This window comes from Squalius cephalus (assembly GCF_949319135.1).
Source record: "Squalius cephalus genome assembly, chromosome: 2".
NCBI classification, from domain to species: domain Eukaryota; kingdom Metazoa; phylum Chordata; class Actinopteri; order Cypriniformes; family Leuciscidae; genus Squalius; species Squalius cephalus.
Window position 1 is genome coordinate 11,865,761 of NC_137123.1, and position 19,257 is coordinate 11,885,017.

A 19,257-nucleotide genomic window follows, 5' to 3' on the forward strand; every position below is an offset into this window, starting at 1 on the left:
ATTAAAACTATATTTCTATAGGAGGATGTTTGTGTGTGTGTGTGTGTGTGTCTGTGTGTAGAAAGTTTCAAGTTTCGTTATCTCTCTGTGGTCCAGAGAGGGGAAAGGGGGGGGGGGGGTTCGGAATGTCTCTGAGGTGAAATTAGTGTCGTAAAAGTCAATTTGTTCCAGTCTTTATGGAGCCTGGCGTATGATTTGTAATTTCGAAGTCAGGAGGTTACAAGCTCTGATAAGCTTAGCAAAGAACGTTTTGGGCAGGAATGTGCTTAGAAAACACAGAGAGTCCGAATTTGTTAATTCAGGATCAAACGAACGAATGATTCAAATAGCCCAGTCGCTACAGTCCCCCTTTTCGTCCGATGAAGTCCGTGTGGACATCGTCGGACGACAATCATCACAATGGTCACATGGCAGGTGAATCATGACAGTCGTGTAGCAGGTGGATCATGACGGTAGGAAGGCAGGTGGTGCTTGGAGCTGAGGATTCAGCTCGATGAGGTTCGGCGTGGTCTCTGACTTGACACCACCTTTCTGGGGATTCCGTCTGAAACCTGCAAAGGTGCACAGCCCAATGTCGGCGGCGTTCCAGCCTCGGACCGCAGATGAAGTGTTCAGAACGGGCCGTCGAGCCGGTGCTCGGAGGGCTTTGTTGGCAGGGGCAATGTCCATGAGTTGGGACCCCCTTTTCTCACTACGGAGTTCCAGTCCTGGATTCAAGGTGACGTTGAAGTTTTTGGAGGATGGTAGTTTCAGTGCTGTCTGGTACTCTTTGCTGGGAAGCTGGTACCATGTCAGGCCATCAAGGTGTAGGATGACACCTTTCAGTACTTGAAGTCCCATTTTCTGGTTGAGCATGTTGACACGGCTGGTTGTGTCATGCTGGTCGTGAGTGACAGTGGCGGTGTGCACAGGTGCGTTAGCACGCCACCTTTCACCTGCTATCTCTGCTTGTGTGTGGGTGACTTTGCTGACCAGGGGGTGCAACCCGCAGATTTCTTCAGCGTTGTCTCTGAGTAAGGGTTTGCTAAGGCAGAGATAACAAATGTCTTTGGTCATAGTACACAGGTGTAGGTTTGGAGCTGAGTACCGTTGTGTGTCGCCATCGTGGTAGGCCACCACGTCTGGAGGGCTTATCTTGAGGTGGGTGTTATTTTCCCAAAATCTGACCTTGCAAATGTCTGTAAGTCTGTAGACTTGGCTTGACTCGATGATAGGCGGATTTAGGAGAAGGCCCACTTCTCTCTGCTCGGGATCGAAGCAGAGTGAGATGGCGCTACCCAGAGAGTAGGCCAGGTGTTTTTGTAGAAAGTCAGCTGGCATGTTGATGGCGGAAACCAGCACAGTTAGCATCAGGCTTAGTATCAGGTATGGTGGGATTACACCTGTGGCTATGCTGTCATTGGAGGAGCTAACCTCCCACAGCATGTCTGTCGTTGGCACTGTAACCAGCTGAGTCTGGACAAAGTCACTCTGTAAGACAGTAAACTGCGGCTTCATGGAGTTTGCGGTCTGGTTCGCTGCATTTACACTGGACACACCAATGTTAAACAGAGTTCTGGCAGCAGCTCCGGTTCTGAGCAATGCTCCCAGGAACTGGCTGGAGTGGTGGTTGGTGCTTAGGAGTCCCGATTGTGCAACAGTCACTTTCTCAAGTTGGTTGAACATGTGTTCGACCTTGGCCTCGGCGTGAGAGAGGGAGTCCTCTGTCCGTCGGACACTTGTCCAGATGTATTGGGCTACGGAGCTGGGGTGGTGTGCTCTGTAGACCGGGCGGGGCTGGATGAGTCGAACATGCACTTGCTGGGGGTAGGTTCTGCCGTCAGTGATCTGGGGTCTCGGTCGTTCTCTCGGTGGCAGCTGTCCTCTGGTTGGCAAACAGTACAGCATGGCGAACCACAGCAGCAACCTGGCACAGACAACAGGGAGAGAGAGAGAAAAAGGGGAGGAAGAAGCCAGCAAGGGTTGTCTTTGATTGGACAGGTCAGTCTTTTTACTTTGTGGGCGGCGACTGGGTTTAGTTCGCCTTGGCCCATGTTTTGCCACATCTTGCTGTCGGCTTGTCGCTTGCTTCAGTGTCTCGTCAGTGTCTCTGGTGTTGCGTTGTGCAGCACATGATGCGTTATAGACGAACATTAGCAGTTTATCCCCCTTTGTGCGCCGTGGCAGTACAAGCCTTGGCATTGTGATGTCAATCGGTGCACAACTCATAATGTTGTTCTGTACGCGCAGCATGTGCGTTGTGTTATGCAGTGGTCTGAGGCACTGGTTGTCAGTGAGGTCAGACGGCATGCGAGGGTGGTTGGAGGGTTTTGAGAGGTGGGCATTTAAAGTCTTTATGTGGATGTCAGAAGCCCGCATGTCAGTTATGGTTGTCTTTGCAAACAGCGGAGCCAGCGTAAGCGGCTCTGAGGTAGGCAGTTGAGCTTGTAAAGTTCTTATGCTGTGTTTAATCTTCACTTTCTTTAGGGTGGGTGGGTGGGTTGAAAGTGGCCACAGCTTGTTGTTTAGTGCGCCAGGCTTGGCAATGGCTTGAATGAGGTCATGTCGCTGCAGGTCAGTCATGACATTGAGGCAGCAAGTGTCAAAGTCTTTGGTGGGCTGTAAGGTGCAGGGTAGCGGATTCGAACCTTCAGTTGGTGCTGAGTCTGTGTCTTTTTGGCTGGCTGTGGGAGTTCCCATGAACTCTGTGACCGTTGTGACCTGACCGTCTGGCTGTGACTGGAGGGGGCAAAGTTCTCGTACTTGAGCCCAGACTTTGAGCTGTTTCAAGTCCAGTAACGGTTCAAAACGATCTAGAAGGTCTTTGCCGATGAGGAACGGAAAAGTGTCCATTTTTGAGATGAACACGGGATGGACTAGACTCAAAGGACCAATCGTCAGGTGAATGTGGGCTACCTGTTCGAGCCGGATGTCATGTTGACTGTATGACTGTATGTTCAGTTCACAAGTTTGAGGTGTAAGAGTTCGGTCTTGTCTCTTAGCTTCAAATTGGAGTCTTTTGAAAAGTTCATTTGAGATCACCGTAATGTCTGATCCTGTGTCGATCAGGGCTTCCATGCTCACTTCGTCTTCCAACGTGATGTTCAGGTAGAGTTTTTGGGCCACCCCCTTTTTGATTAGGTTGCCCAGGAATGTTGGCATGGCAGGTGTGACGGTCGATTGGTGGTTAGGACCGGTCTCGTGTAGCTTGCTGTGGAGGCAGTTAGACAGAACAGCGTTTTCTGGTACCTGGGTATTTTGGTACCTGGTGTGAGGAGGTGTGCTGTTTCGTTCATGGTGTGCAGCTGTCAGCTGTGGGGCTTGGGTGATGCTGTCACGTTGTGATGTGACAGTTAGCTCTGTGGTCTGTGGATGATGAGCAGTGTTAGAGGTGCTTGGCTCAGTCAGATGGCGGACAGACGGTTTGGTTTCAGTTCTTATGCTTAGGCATAAGATGTCTGGCTCGTCCTTCTTGTCTTTCTTGCAACGTTTCTGGTGAAGAAGCTCTTTCAGCACCTTTAGGATCTCTGCTGTCTCAGACGTGGATGCACTGTGGTTATCTGATGTGAGCTCAGGCTTGAGCTTACCAGTGTCGTGTCGAGAGTGGTTCCACTCTCTGTCGGGGCTTGTTGTCCTGGACGGTGGAGATCGGCTCTTCTTGGGTCGCCGGCCGGTTTCCCGGAATCTTTTAGAGCGCTCGCTCTGGTGCTTTGGACGAGCACCACCGCGATTGTGTTGCCCTCTGCTGGTTTGGAACGGTCGTGACTCTCTGTAAAAATGTCTGTGACTGTGGTGTTGTGGGACACCCTCTAAAGTCAGTTTTGAACAGTGTTCAGAGACAGAATAGATTGTGGGGTTTTTCACAGTCTTTTCAGAAATAGTCTTTTGCTTGGTGTAGGCTTTATGGGCTAGTTCTCGCAGCTGTTGTGTAGACATGCTACGTGGGCACACGGCCACGCCCAAATGGTAACTTAAAGTGGGATGTAGGTTTCTGAGGAACAGAGTCTTAAAGTTGATGTCCTGTTCCATCCCGGGCTCATTCCGTGCTCCGAAGAAGACTTGTCGGAGTCGGTTGTAGTAGGTCTGGGGGTGTTCACGCCGACCTTGCTTGAGGTCTACAGCAGCGAAGAAACCTTGATCGGAGTCTGGATCAGAGAATTCACGGATCAAAGCTTGCCGTAATTGTTGGACGTCCGTTTTGACAGTCTGAGGTTGACGGTCTAGGAAGCTACGAACATCACTGCTAGCCGTTATTCTTAACAGATACAAATTGTCCCAAGCTGTCATGTCGGCGACAGTTTGCAAGTGAAAGTCGATGTCTTTTAAATAAGCATGAACGTCACGACCTTCTGCAGAATCTGGATCGAACATAGGAATGTTTCGAGCTAGCTTGTCAAGTTCTCGGGGGGTCGTGCCGTGGTTAGTGGCATGGGTTGTCTGAAGGGGTCCTCCCCCTTTTGCTGCTGACAGGTGTTCTGGAAAGCTGGCTGGTGATGTCTTGAGCCGTGGGCTTACATCTACCTTTTCAGCTCTGGGTTCTTGGCTGAAAGAATTGGAGTGGCGGGCCGGGAGAAACTCTGTGATGTGTGTTTCTCCGTTCCAGCTACTCTGCAGTCTGTAAGAATGTTTCAGCTCTCTGTGAACAATGTCAAGTTCGTCTTTGAGATCGTGTTTCTGCAGAGTAAGCTCATGGATCTCAGCTCGGGCCGCTTGCAAGTGTTTCTCGCAGGCTCTGGCTTTAGCGTCTCTGTCTTTTATTTCAGTCTCTGCTCTTGCAAGGAGAGCTTCACCTTGTTGGAGTTTTTCGTCGAGTTCTCTTCTGGTTTCTTTCGCCGACTGTTCTCTTTGGTCTGTGTCAAGGCGAAGATCTTGCAGGGTATATTGAAGTCTTTCTACTTCTTTCTGTAGCTCTGGATCTGTGGCGTCCTCTTTCTCGCGCTGGTACTGGGTCTCGAGGAGGAGCTGATCTAGACGGCTCTGGGTTCTGGCCTGGTCCTTCCGGGCCTCGTCCGCTTGAAGCTTTAGCGCTGCGGCTTCCTGCTCCAGGTCGATGTTGCTCCTTTCGCTGAGCTGTGCTTGGGCAACGAGATTGTGGGCGACGCTTCCGACGATCCTGGCCCAGTCTTTGTAGTTGTAGCTCTGTGTCGGATCCTGGGTTATCAGCTTCTCTAGCTCGGCGTCCAGTTGCTCTTGGCTCCGGTGCTGCAGGTCCTCGGTACCCTCGGGCAGGAAGGGGGTTGTCATTGCTCTCAGCCATGTCGAGAGGTTGTTCCAGCGAACTACAGGGCTGGATGAGCGGGACATACTGGCTTACTGTAGGCGAGAGAAACACAGCACACACACAGAGACCAATGCAAGTTCGTTCTAAGGCTAACGAGCTATGCTAATACGGCTATGCCGTCTATTAGAATTTGGGCTAACTGATGCAGACAGTTAGACTGTGCCAATTAACTCGGGTCGACAAAGGACCTGAAATGGAGATTTTGGCAGGCAGTAGCCTGGCGGGTCACGTGTTGTGACGCCGGCTCTGGTTGTCGCTCTACTTATTCAGTTTTCTTTGGTGGCTCTCACAGGTTACTGTCTTTAGGTGAACTGAAAGAAACAAATCACAACAAAACAAAGGATAGAAAAGATCAAAGTGAAACAAAACACTAGTGATGACTAGGTCTGGAATTAAATGAAACAGAACAGTAACACGGTACGTGTTAGAGAGGGTAACGAGACCTAAGCTATTACCACTGCTAGGGTTTAGGATAGGGCCAACAGGTGAGTGGGGCTATCGGGGCAGGAAGCCTAGGAAGAGGGTGTGGCTTGGAGAGGAAAGGTGGGTCAAAACACTTAAAATATATCCGGGGGAATATCTAATATTCTGGGGCTTATACTAAGAGAATGGGTTTTATCACATTTAGTTTACCTGATGTGAATTGAGGCCACTCAGGTGGAAACCAGTGGCTCGGTCAACCTCTCCGACAGTTCTCCAACACTTGACCGCAGTGCTCCCGGGCAACCTCGTCTCTCGGTACCACGGTGTGCCCACTCAAACCACTTGCGACTTTAAACACAAAGTGGCAACGCCAAGGTGTCAATCATCAGACGGCACGGAAAGATTGAGTTTTCCTCAGAACTCTCCTTTCGGAGTGGTCCTTTCAGCAGACCCCAGTTCGAGTGATTGTCTCAAAATTGCCTTGTGTGTCGCTGACGTTGACTTAACCTTTTGGCGGGCCAAATTGCTGATGTCGGGGTGGCGTGCCACAACCGGAGGTACGAGATTCGGAAGAGTCCGAGACACACGGCCAGTGTCAGGTAGCGTCGGACAGGTGAGCTCGCTTGCCGGAGACCAAGCAGAGATGGCTGTCAGATCACAAAGGGAGTACTACAATAAATACACAGAAGGATGAACAAGGGAAACTTAAAGTGAATTAAGGCTTGCTTGTTTAAAACCAATTGAGTAGTTATGTATGTAGAAAGGAGAGTCAAAGGTTTTACTAAATAATGATAAAACAATAGGAAGTTATGATAATGTTAATTATCAAAATGACCTAACCCGAAAGAGAGAAGGAAAAGAATAACAGTAGGAATAAAATAATAGGAAAAAAAAAAAAAAAAAAAAAAAATGTAAAAATCAAAATAGAAAGGAACAGGATTGAAACACGGGAGAAGAAGCAGGCCGCAGTAGCTGGTTTTCACCACAAGGGGGCGTGCTCCCTCTCTGTGCTCAACCTGCCAAACATAAAACTTAATTCAAATTAAAAATTCAAAACTTGTTTAAATTAAAATTTAAAATAAGCATGTAAGGAAATGTAAAAATAAGAATGATCTCTTATAGTAATCCAGATACCCTAAAGTATCAGTCCTATTTATAAAAATAATCAGGAGAGGAAGACGATATAAAAGAGTGAAAGGAGGGAAACAGTGATGCCGACTTAGTATCCACAAGGCCACACGGTGGCGCTGTTTCCTCCAAGTGGATACCAGTGGCTGAATAGACAACTCAATTTAAATTTAAAATTCAAACTAGTTCAAATCAAATTTAAATGAGCATGTAAAGAAACGGAGAACTCAGAATAATATCCCATAAAAATTAATGTTAACAGTGAAGTCTCATCAATAATTTATTAAGATAACCAAAAGAGAAAAGTAGAAGTAAACAATTCACGAAAGGATTTGAAAAGAGAGGAAAGAGAGCTGAGTGAACCGACCTCGCGGGTGGCGGCCACTAGGTGCCGTTGTTTCCTCTAAGGGAATGGCTGAGATTTAATCTGAGTTTTAATCCAAATCTTGTTTGAACCAAACTCAGAGTAAATGTATCAGTCCAAAAGCAGGAAAATTGTCTAACACAAAATAATAAACGCACGAGCAAAGCTATAAATGCGAATAGTTATTTAGAGTTTAAACATTAATTCACAGGGAAATGAATTCAGCCGTGAAGAGAGCGTTATCTGATAACTGGCCACGCGATGGCGTTGTTGCGCTCATGCAGGCGGAAATCAGGGGGCAAAAGGGGTAATTTGAGGCTGCTAAACACTTACGCCCTCTGGCGTTTAGTAAATGGAATTACACAACTTCAATGTGATTCAAACGCTAAGAGCTTTCCAGCTCGCGTCACGCGCTGATTTCTGCAACACTCACAAATAGGACAGAGGTCTCGGCGGACCTTTTGGTGCTATTAATACTGCACAGGAAAGTATGGCGGGGTTTCTTCCCCGCAAATACTCAAATGTGGACAACAGGAATTTTCCGTCTGTTGCTAGACTCCCATATTACACATTTATCATTTGTGTATTTAGGTTTTCGATTGATTAGCTAGGTCAATGTTAACCAGGAGTTTACCGTTTTGTTGAATATCACTGGACTAACCACGAATTCAATAACGATATAGCATGCATGCAAGGCCTATGTTTAATAAGGAATCTCGCTTAGAAAACATATTTATTAATACCGGTAGTACGCACGTGAGAATTCTTCGTTCACAGCGATTTAAAACAAATATTAGAAATGTATCAACTGCAGAGATATTTCTTCATCTCTTAACAGGACATTTGTAATATTAAATACTGCAGTGTACGTAGCATTTAACAGTGCTAAAATCGTCTAGGCATATTTTAGCAACTTGTTAAAATGTACGTAGGCCTACTGACTTCGGCTTTTTGCCTTGGACAGTTAGGAGTGAGTTCGCGTTAGCGACTTAACTCACAAATTCATAATTTCATAATGCGCAAAAATTATTAATAACCATATAAACAGACTGAAACTGAATATTGCCCATAAACAAAGTTTGAAATGCGTCGCGTTCTCCACCAAAACTGTAAGAACAATGGGTCGTACATTAATATTAATATTAGCTCAAATGATCTATAGGGAATTTTAATAATTAATCATGAATATGATTAATATTTTGTACGTTACAGTTACATTAATTTATCGCAGCTGAACTAGATTGATATATGAACGATTACCATAACGGGTTATGGTTCGTCATTAATACATCAATTGTTCTTATTTCAGCTCGAAGTTATGGGATAACTTTAATGGAATTAATTTAGTTATCAAACAATCTGTTTGTCCAGCGAACAGATTGTACGTAAGATTAAATTAACTCTCAAGGAAAATTATCCTTCTTACAAACACGAGAAAGAGTATCTTTTCCAGGCCTTGAAAAGACACTCTCGGTGTTTGTAGACTAAAATTAGGTTACTTAAAGCGTAGCCTACCAAGATAAAGCATATAGCTAAGATCGAACATTTCAGGGACTAAGTAACATGGGCAATTAAATCAGAGTCAGTCAAGGGCATATGGAATTTAATAATTGGACTAATACTACATCGAACTAAGGAATACAAGTTCTACAATTTACACGAGTAAATATGTATGTACAGGACACGTAAACAAAATACAAGACTAAACGGATAACAGATGAGAGAGGGAGAGGAAGGGAGAAAGTGAAACTAAAGTTTCAGGACGAGAGAGATCACCGAGATGATCTCAGCATGGCAAAAATCACAGACAGTAACCCGTAAGAGACAACAAAGAAATCACATTGTAAGTTCAATTCAATAATCGATACTTGCATGCACATGGTTCTCTTTGTATTTGCTGAAGAAGAGCTCCTTTAAGAGCGGGCCGTGTTTCCTCGTGTCTTCGGGGCGCGCAGTTTAAAGGTTCACTTTGAGTTGAAGTTGTCGGCTGAAGTTCGAAGACGAAACGAAACTAAAAGACTTAAATAAAATATAAAGCCCCCTAAACGGGAGCCATTGATGGTCTCCCTGATGAGGAGGGTTCGAACAAGCAGGAACAAACAAGACGAAAGAAAATACCGGACTCAACTGAACGGAACGCGGAGTGTAACCACTTTTCTAGGGCACAGGAATTTCACTCCTCCCTGGGGCTTGAGCCAATTGGAATGCGAAATTCCAGGCGGGAGAAAAGTTCTTTGTCTCACTATGAGTTTGATTTGCATGTTTTATGGCAGTCTTAGGATCATGCCATTTCTACGTTAAACAATTATAACTGCAGTAAAATGCATTTTATCATAATTTGGTATCCATATCTTTCCTACGGGTATATGGAGGTTTAATTCAAGACCAAATTTGGTATGTTTAAAAGCTACGGCCTAGAAGTACCTTCTTACTCTGTAAGATAAGTATTAAAAGTTCGATTAACAAACTGGGAATAAGACTAACCTAAAATGTGATGTGCATTTACAAGTGGGAATGAAAATTGGACTTTTTAAAAAGATCCACATGGCATATCTATGATTGCAACAGGGTGCACATCTGAAACATTATTCCTTTAAGGTTTACAAGAATACAACAACCCATCACAGAGAAGAACAATCGTGGAAAAGAGAAATTACATTCAGGTTTACATATTTCTTCAATGGTTATACATATAGAAAATGTAGGATTTAAGTAGGGTTAAAGATTAACACTGCTCCACTCCTCAAATCTTTGTTGCTGGACATTCCTTTAGGCAATAAAACACAGTTCAACACATGGGGGAAGGGATTGCAAGAGAATGTTAGTGAACCTTCTCTAACTAAAACACTATTGATTAAAGAATACATTTCAAAACCACACCTCTAGAAAATCATAATTATATGATCAAACAAATTACTAACATGCATACAGGAAGGTCAAACCCAAATCTGAGTTACATACATTAAAACTATATTTCTATAGGAGGATGTTTGTGTGTGTGTGTGTGTGTGTCTGTGTGTAGAAAGTTTCAAGTTTCGTTATCTCTCTGTGGTCCAGAGAGGGGAAAGGGGGGGGTTCGGAATGTCTCTGAGGTGAAATTAGTGTCGTAAAAGTCAATTTGTTCCAGTCTTTATGGAGCCTGGCGTATGATTTGTAATTTCGAAGTCAGGAGGTTACAAGCTCTGATAAGCTTAGCAAAGAACGTTTTGGGCAGGAATGTGCTTAGAAAACACAGAGAGTCCGAATTTGTTAATTCAGGATCAAACGAACGAATGATTCAAATAGCCCAGTCGCTACAACTGTTATAAATCAATAACAGCAGACAAACAAAATTTAAAGTGAATAATATAAGGATCAATAGCCCAACTAAAGCAAACATTGATCGCCATAACTGTGGCTTACAATTTGAGATTTTCTCCTTCAGTGATTCTGCTTGTTAACATCAGGTGTCTTCAATAATGCTCAATCATCACTAAATTAATCACTTAAATATCTCATTAACTTTAACACTCTTGAGTGTTAATTAACACTCATAAGTGTGGACTCATATACACTCCCAGGAGTGTTAATTTAACACTGGAGTTTTTGCTGTGTAGTAAATGCCACTCCATCTGAAAGCAGGTGAAGGCGATTTACTACTAATCAAGGAACCAGCTTTACTGACGAGATGCGCCTAACAATGTCATGCGATATATCACCCAGCCCTAATTTTAACAATATAAGTGCATGGTCTAAAAGGGTCGTCTCTATTCTCTTAATGAGTATTGGGTGTGTTTTGGGCATAATGTGCAACAAACCAATCAGAGTCTCATCTCCCATTCCCTTTAAAAGTCAGTTGCGCTCGCGCCATGGTGGATTCGCTATTTACATTACGCAATTTGGAAGCGGAAAGACTGAACGCTTCTCCAGAGAGGAAACGGATCTGCTTATGTGCGAGGTTAAAGCGCAAGAACACCATCTACGGAACAAGCCGGATTCCACGTTATCTTTATGTACACAATATTAATCTTTTACATTGTAATCCTTTTGTTTTTAATATTTGACATGTTTGTGTGCTGCTGCGCGTCCCTGTGTGTGTAATAAGCAGAGTGTATGCGCGTTGTGGACTTGCCTATAGGCTCATATTACTAACGTGCTCTTTAAATAATAAAAATAAATAAATAAATACTGCACCATTGACTTTAGACCAGGTTTCAGTTGGTCAATGGCGCGTCTATTTCAGTTCCTCAAAATAGAAACGCACCATCAATGTGCCTGAACACACTTCGTTTTCAGACCAGAAGCCCATAGGCGCACAAATGGGCGCAAATGCATTTGCTGTTTAAACAACGTGGCGCAGGACGTGAAAATGAAAACTGCGTCGGGCTGAAACTAGCAAAACACACTTGCGTAGCGCCTGGCGCTGCATTGCACCGGGTGTGGGATAGAGCCTTAGAGTTGAACTAACAATGGCAATCTTTCCATCAATGTATTGTAGCCTATGTAATTTTTGGGATATTGCATACGATTATGTGATTAGATAACTGGACTGATCAATCTCATCACACACCATCTAAAGTTTTGTTTTGGTCATTCTGAAATGCCTGTCATCAAAATGATTTGGTCTGATTATCTCCCAGAACTGTCACACACATTAGGCATCTGAACAAAAGATAACATGACAGTGTTACCCAGTCAACTATTTGATCTCACTGTGATCTCACCATGAGCTCTCAGGATACTCATACTATGGCCACAATGTGAGGTCAAAGTGCACAAAGCCTAGATACCCAGCATGCATTGCAGCATGAAGCTTTTGATCGTCACCATTGTTGAAATTCATACACTAATACTTGGGGCCCAATCTTGCACCCAGCGCAATTGACTTTGTACACCGACGCATGTATCATTCCTATTTTGCACCCGCGCAAAGCGGACTTTTCCCTCCACAAACGCACGTCGGTAAACTAGCAAATACACTTGCGCTCCCGGGGGTTTCTCCATCCCCAATGTCACTTCTCTGTGTTTTACAGCCCTGACGAGAACGCCGGTGTTGTGCCGAATTTCGACCCCCTGCCAAATTATTACCCCCCTCGTTGAAGTCAGTACCTGATTGCCTAATCCTAACCCCTCCCCTAATCCTAACCCCTCCCCCACAACTAATCTTAAACCTACCAATACTAGGGGGGTAATCATTTGGCGGGGGTCGAAATTCGGCACAACACCGGTCTCCTCGGCTGTGAACCGCTCCTGGCGCGCGTCTGGCAAATCCGCCGTTATGATAGCAATCCGCCATGGAAAAAGCGCATCTGCTCTTAAAGGGAATGTGAGATGTCGCTCTGATTGGTTTATTTCACGTTACGCCCAAACCACACCTATGAATAATGAAGCTACTTTAGACCAACCCCTTTTAGATTTGCGTCGGGCGCAAGAGTCATTTATCCCGCCGGTATAATAGCAACAGCGCCCAAGACCCGCCCACAAAGTTACTTGTGTTTCGCGCTTGATACTTGCGTTTCAGATCGTTAAAATAGGGCCCTTGATGTCTCTTTGTGTCTAAATGACACAGTAATTCACATGTTTTTGTCTAATTATGCAATCATCATCGTTCATAAATGATTATGACACTGCTGAATTTCAAACTGTATAATGAAAGTTATGTTATAATTTAAAATACCTCACAAAGACTTACATACTGAATTTAGATGATGATATCTTTACCAACAACAAACCAACATCACCTGGATACATTTTCTTTTAGCCATAACAAATGTGCCTTACAAACACAGTTACAGCAGCCAAAAAAATGCAATGTATAAAAGTCACGAGCCCAACTAAAGCAAACACTGATCACCATCATGGTAACGTCAAACTAAATAGTAAAACGTCAACATCTAAAACATCTTAATAAACAACATCTTAATTCCTAATAAGAACTTCTGTAGACGTCTGAAGTCAGTCTGGTTAGTAATAAGTGAAGCTGGTAATGCTGTTTGTGGAGTTGTTTAATCCTCCTCTGCTGAGATCTTCACAGATTTAATGTCTTCTTTTATTTCATCTAAGGCTGTGGCTGAAGTCAGTTGTATGTTTGGAGAATGTTCTTATAAGAAAAATCTGTTATCTGGGTGTGCACTCATACTGAGAGCTCACCATGTGACATCACTGTGACATCACTGTGATAGTGTTGAGAAACAGGAAGTAGAATCAGGTCAAGGTTGTGATTCAGGTCAAGTTATGATTATGTTAAAACATAACCAACACCACCTGATCAACGTTTCTCTTTGTTCATCTGAGAGTTATCACCCAGATACAACAGCCAAACAAAATCTAAAGTTATTAGTTTAAGGGTCAAGAGCCCAACTAAAGCAAACACTGATCACCATAATGGTAACTTAAAAATAGATTTTCTCCTTTGGTGATTCTGCTTGTTAACATCAGGTGTCTTCAATAATGCTCAATCATCACTCAAACAATCACTAAATTATCTCATTAACTTTAACACTCTTGAGTCTGGAGCCAAATAAACTCCCAGGAGAGTTCATTTAACGCTGGAGTTTTTGCTGTGTGAGTTCATGGGTGGAATAAATATATGGCAGGACTTTTACTTTCTGACCCCTGGATTCTCCACCTCTGCTCTCAACCTGCTCAACATTTTTAATTCACAATGAGTTCAAATATTACTGACACTGTGAGCATCACCATATGAGAATGGTGTGATGTCACTGTGATCATGTGTTGACTGGGTTATTATTTGGTTTCATCTGAGCTTTGAGGAGCATTTTTCTGCACAAATCTTTTATATATTTTATGCAATATTAAATGTTTTTGCTCAATTCGTAACTGGAAATGGTTTATTAGTTCAAAGAGTAGTGCAATAAAATATGCATTGTAGATATCTGTAATGTAAAATATGAATGTGCTGTTCTACTTATTGTTGCTAGATTAGTGGTGGAAATTTAGATTCTTTCCAGAGACTCGTTCATTTTCAGTTCACTGATTCGTTCAGTGATAATTTCTTCATATTACATATATACTGCAGCAGGTGGCGAAAAAGAGTGTATTTTATGCTATGTTTTAACAAACGTATTTACTTGTTACAAAAAAAATGATTTGGCTTTGTTAAAATGTGTGCCTTATTTACTAAATTAATAACATAAATCTAAATAAGTGGTTCAGATGACCAAACCAAGGTTTTCTTGCATAATTAACATTTTAATTGTTTAGTCAGACATACACATTCATAAATCAGGCATTATATTAAACGTTGATGGTCTGTATGTTGAATATGAATATAAAAAATTATATGTGCACACCTATAACTGCGCTTTGAATGAGATTGAATCACATGCTAAACGACCGATCTACCCAGTACTCTCATTCACGAACGAAAGTACCAGTTAGTTCAATTCGTTCAAAACAGAGCGATCTCAGTCAGTGATAGGCATACTCGTTCAGTAGATCCAACCAAATACATGCCCCTTCACAGCCCAAACTGAAATGCTATTTGCTGACGTTATACGCAAATGAGACCTAACTAGGGTGACCACCTGCTAATAAGCCCAAGGGGGGACAAGGGGTATGTTTCTGAGGGACAATGTGGGACACTGTCTGGCGCGGCGGTGCCCCACTGGCAGACTCACTGATAGTGGTTTACCCATTTCTAGCACATACCACCTTGCATAGTATTAATAATGCCCTATTCTCCTAAACGTGTAATTGTTGATGTATGCTCATGAATAGGCCAACCAATGTGTATTTTTTTTCTAAATAAAGACTCATAATATTTTGAACATTCAATGAATTGACAGATGTACTTCCACTTAAGATTTACTATTTAATTTTATTTATTTTTCATTACAATTTATTTACTTTAAATAAATTAATAAATTATAATATAAATTTATAGGATTACAGGAATTGTAGTTGCTCAACACCACAGGAACAGTTAAAAAAAAAATATAAAAAAAAAAATACGATTGACCTCGTATTCCCCTCCCTCCATGTCCGATTGAGAAGGACGTTTTGCAAAGGTCACAAAAAGCCCTCTCGGTATCCCCCTCAACACCTTTCAGCCACAAATATTCATTTCCCCATTCTTGTTTCTTGTACTCACACCTTCTCTTTTTAATTGATGATGGCGTTGCCTCTCAGACAGTCTCTTTCTAGAATTTTTCGAATTAGAAAGCGCGCATCTAAAAGTTCCTTCCTTCCAAGTGTGTCTGGTATGCGCGTGCGTGCGCTGTCATGACAACAACGAAAAAGTTGACAACAACCTAGTCAGCAGTTCAACTGAGGGGTTTGTGTGGCAACAATAGCGTGCTGAAATGTCAAGTAATGTTCGTTTGTCTGCTTGGGGCTCGTGTATATAGAGCGACCAACTTTTTTTTGAGCAAGCATAGATTATGCGTGACACGGTCTCAATTTGCGTGACGCGTGAATTGGGCTTCAAACGCTGTGCGCGCACGCGCTACGCGGGACGGGTGGTCACCCTAGACCTAACCAATACTGTCATATTTTTTTGGTTTGTTTTAGTTTTTAAGTGCATATGACATGAATAAAACGTAATGAATTCATTTTTGATAATACAAAATGAACACAAGTAGTCAAGTAAATTGTTCAAAGTGCAAAATACCACAAAACTAAGACTAAAACACACAAACAAAATATAAGAAAAGCAGGTAACGAAGTGTAAATTTAAATCAAGTAAACAGCCAAGTGCACCCCCCTTAGCTCAAACCAAGTAAAAAATGACGATGTTAATTTGTCTTTGTTATATTTAACCATTAACTTGCGTTATTAAACTGTTTTCATTACAATGGTAAAGTGTAAATTTCTTTCTTTGATGCAAACATGTTAACTACACAAACCTAGCTCTATCGGTTCGCCACATAGACTGTGGGTTCGCCATCATTATCGTTCAAACAACTGGTTATTTTCGTTCATGAACGACATACCAGTTCGTTCAACTCGTTCACAAATGATAAGATCTCTCTCTCGTTCAGACTCAAAAGCAACTCGGTCATAGACTCAGTGAAGGGCGTATTCGTTCACTACATCCAACAAATCACATGCCCGTCACATCTCATACTCAAAGGCTATTGGCTCGAGGTTCATTCTTTGACAGGTTGAAAACACTGGTTCACTGAGCTGCGCATGCGCTGTAGAGGGAGGGATTTCACATTTCAGTGAACGAGAAATATGAGTCACTGGATTACGTGAACGAGAACGATTCGTTCACCTAAAGGATTCGTTCAAAAAGAACGATTCGTTCACGAACGTAACATCACTATGCTAGATTTGTGTTGTGTGTCTGTACTAACATCACTGAACCTTCACAGTGACCTTAAGTGCAGTAACAATACATGTTTGGCTCTCTGTTAATATTGAAAAACATGATCAAAATCAACAGCCTACTGCTTTCACAATTGTGATTTCAGAGTCAGAACTGTTTCCAAAATCTTCTTGAGAAGATCGAGAACATCACATCTCAAGTGCTCTCTGTGACTGTAAGTCTTCAAGAGAAAAATAATCAAATAATCAAACATTTGTCAGTTATATACTGTGGATAATATATGATTGACAAAACAGTGCTGTCTTATTTGCTCTGTTGACATTTACTGTGACACTGTTTGTCTGATCAATAAATTAGACTGTGACCAACATTTTGACTGTGGCCTTCAACGCTTCAGGGAAGATTTTAGAGTCATCTTCATCATCTTCATCATCAGTCAGCCCAGCTGAACTAGCCTCCTATGGAAACCGTGTGTTAAAAACCAGTGAGAAACTCATCTCTACATTGGTGAAGCCGACAGACACGAGTGACAATGTCAGTTTGACTCTTGCTGTTGTAGGTGAGTGGAGAAACTGTTATTATTGATGATGAAACTGAGATTATATATGATATCAGGGAGTTTATATAGTCTAGAGAGCAGCAGTGGATCACGGGTGTCAGACGGTGAGGATGATAAATGCAGCTACAGTAACTATATAACTGTGAAGAATTACAAATATTTTAGACAGTGTTTTCTGCTCTTTTTGTGTCTTTTGTTGTTGATGTCAAAGGTCAGTATTTTGGTTCAAAGTCATTCATCATTTGGTAGAAGCTTGTCACAGTAGACTGGGTTATTCACTGCTTCACTTCCTGCTCAGCTACTGTTCGGACGCTCTTGCTTACTGCCCTGCGCTTTGCTCTATCACTTTTACATTTTATCTCCTATTTTTTTATATTTTATTTCCTTTATTTTATTTCCTTTTATCACCTAATTTTAACTTCAGCAAATCAGCACAGTGCTCATACGACAAAGTTTGGATTACTACAAAAACTGAGAATTCTTTTACCCGACCAGCTTACATTCCGGGAAAGGAAAACACAACTGCCTCAAGGATAAGAGAAAATGCCTCTTCTGGAATCTACTTGCTGCACTAACTGCCACAGACTTTTACAAAGGATTGCAGTTCTTGAAACAAAGTTACTTACGGGACCACCAAACCAGACGAAGCACACAACAGAGCTTCGTCATGGACACCCTCAGCATACCGATGAGTCCCATGAAACTAGTACTCCTCGACAGATAGAGAAACAAGCCGATCGACTTACTAATCGATGGCACAAACAGGGAGCTAGACCCAAAGGCACTCGAAACATCAGATTGTCACGAGCATCACAAATTGCCGCAGTAGCATCCTCTACCCCAGATACAGCTCTGACAAGGATTGCAAACAGTGGTCTCCTACCACCGCCTATACATCTTGAGAACAGATTTGAAGTACTAAGGAATGTAAATGAGGAATCCCCAAACGTGATGAATGTGATCGAACACAGACTGAATGGGCCAGTAGCTAACACTGATGCTAACTGGCGCTCAAGGTCGAGCAGACAGCGGCACTCAGCTCAGAGCGCAGCCGAGCCCAGGACTCTGATAGTGGGGGACTCCATAATCAGAAACATTAGCAGCAGGGATACAACTACGTGCTGCCTTCCACAAGCAACAACTTCTGATATAAACAGGGAACTTCAGAACATTCTGATGAAACATAAGACTGCAAATCGACTCATCATACATGTGGGGAAGAATGATATTCATAAAGAGCAGTCAGAACTCCTTAAGAAGGATTTCCATGAACTTTTTGAAACACTTAAAAGACTGAAAGTTCAAACATTCATCAGTGGACCACTCCCAGCAAGAGGAACAAACAGGTTTTCATGGTTACTTGGACTATACGTGGCTGCAAAAAACCTGCAATATAAAAGGAGTAAACTTCATTGACAATTTCAATCTTTTCTGGAGTCAGAGACAACAGTTTCATTGGGATGGCCATCACCCAAACAAACTTGGTTCAAGAGTGTTAAAGGACAATATCTACTTCTCCCTCAATCATCCTTCTGCAGTTTGTGCCAATCCACTCAATCTGAACAGCACACACACACCTGGACACAGTATGAATGACCACGGGACTTCACTTCAGCAGCAAAATGGACATGTGGTTGACATATCACACAAGGACAATGATAACACCACTCCGCCACAACAACCTCTGCTCACGGACACAATCTCAGCTGAGCCCTGCCCACAGAGCTCACCACAGACAGACATATCAGAACTGCTTGAAGATTCAGCACCCAAGGACGACTTCCTGGAAAACAGCCAGGGAAGCCTGGACATCATATTACAGCCTCCGATAACACCAGAGCAACAGCCCTTTCACTTTGGAAATTACTTGTCTTTCGAATATCTGGGTATTGTGTTAAAAGGTGCTCCACGCATTTTACTTTTCATTATTTACAGGCCTCCAAAATACTCTCCAGCCTTTGCTGAGGACTTTATAGAACTGTTATCAACAATTACCTCAGAGTTTGACTGTTTTGCCATTGCTGGAGATTTTAACATCCACATAGATACCCACATAGCAACATTGTGTCGGCCCAGATCCGGCCCACATCTGGCACACATGGAAAGATGATCTGGCCCATATGCAGCATGGACTTACGGCACTTGGGTGGGCCACTCCTGTTTGCCAGATCTGGGCCACAAGCAGGCCATAGCAATGCCACATCTCAGCCAAGAGCAAAGAAATAAACCAGAACTGGAGGATTAAACAACTC

At 42.9% G+C, this 19,257-nt stretch overlaps 1 protein-coding gene across 1 annotated transcript in view; it reads left to right on the forward strand.

The window, feature by feature from the left end:
• Window positions 1-19,257, forward strand: part of LOC307149149 (adhesion G protein-coupled receptor E1-like) — a 65,149-nt gene that overhangs the window by 32,030 nt on the left and 13,862 nt on the right. The window contains exons 10-11 of the mRNA XM_079855266.1: window positions 16,592-16,660; window positions 16,804-17,005. Of these exons, the coding sequence (XP_079711392.1) occupies window positions 16,592-16,660; window positions 16,804-17,005 (271 nt within the window). The remainder of the gene's footprint in view (window positions 1-16,591; window positions 16,661-16,803; window positions 17,006-19,257) is intronic.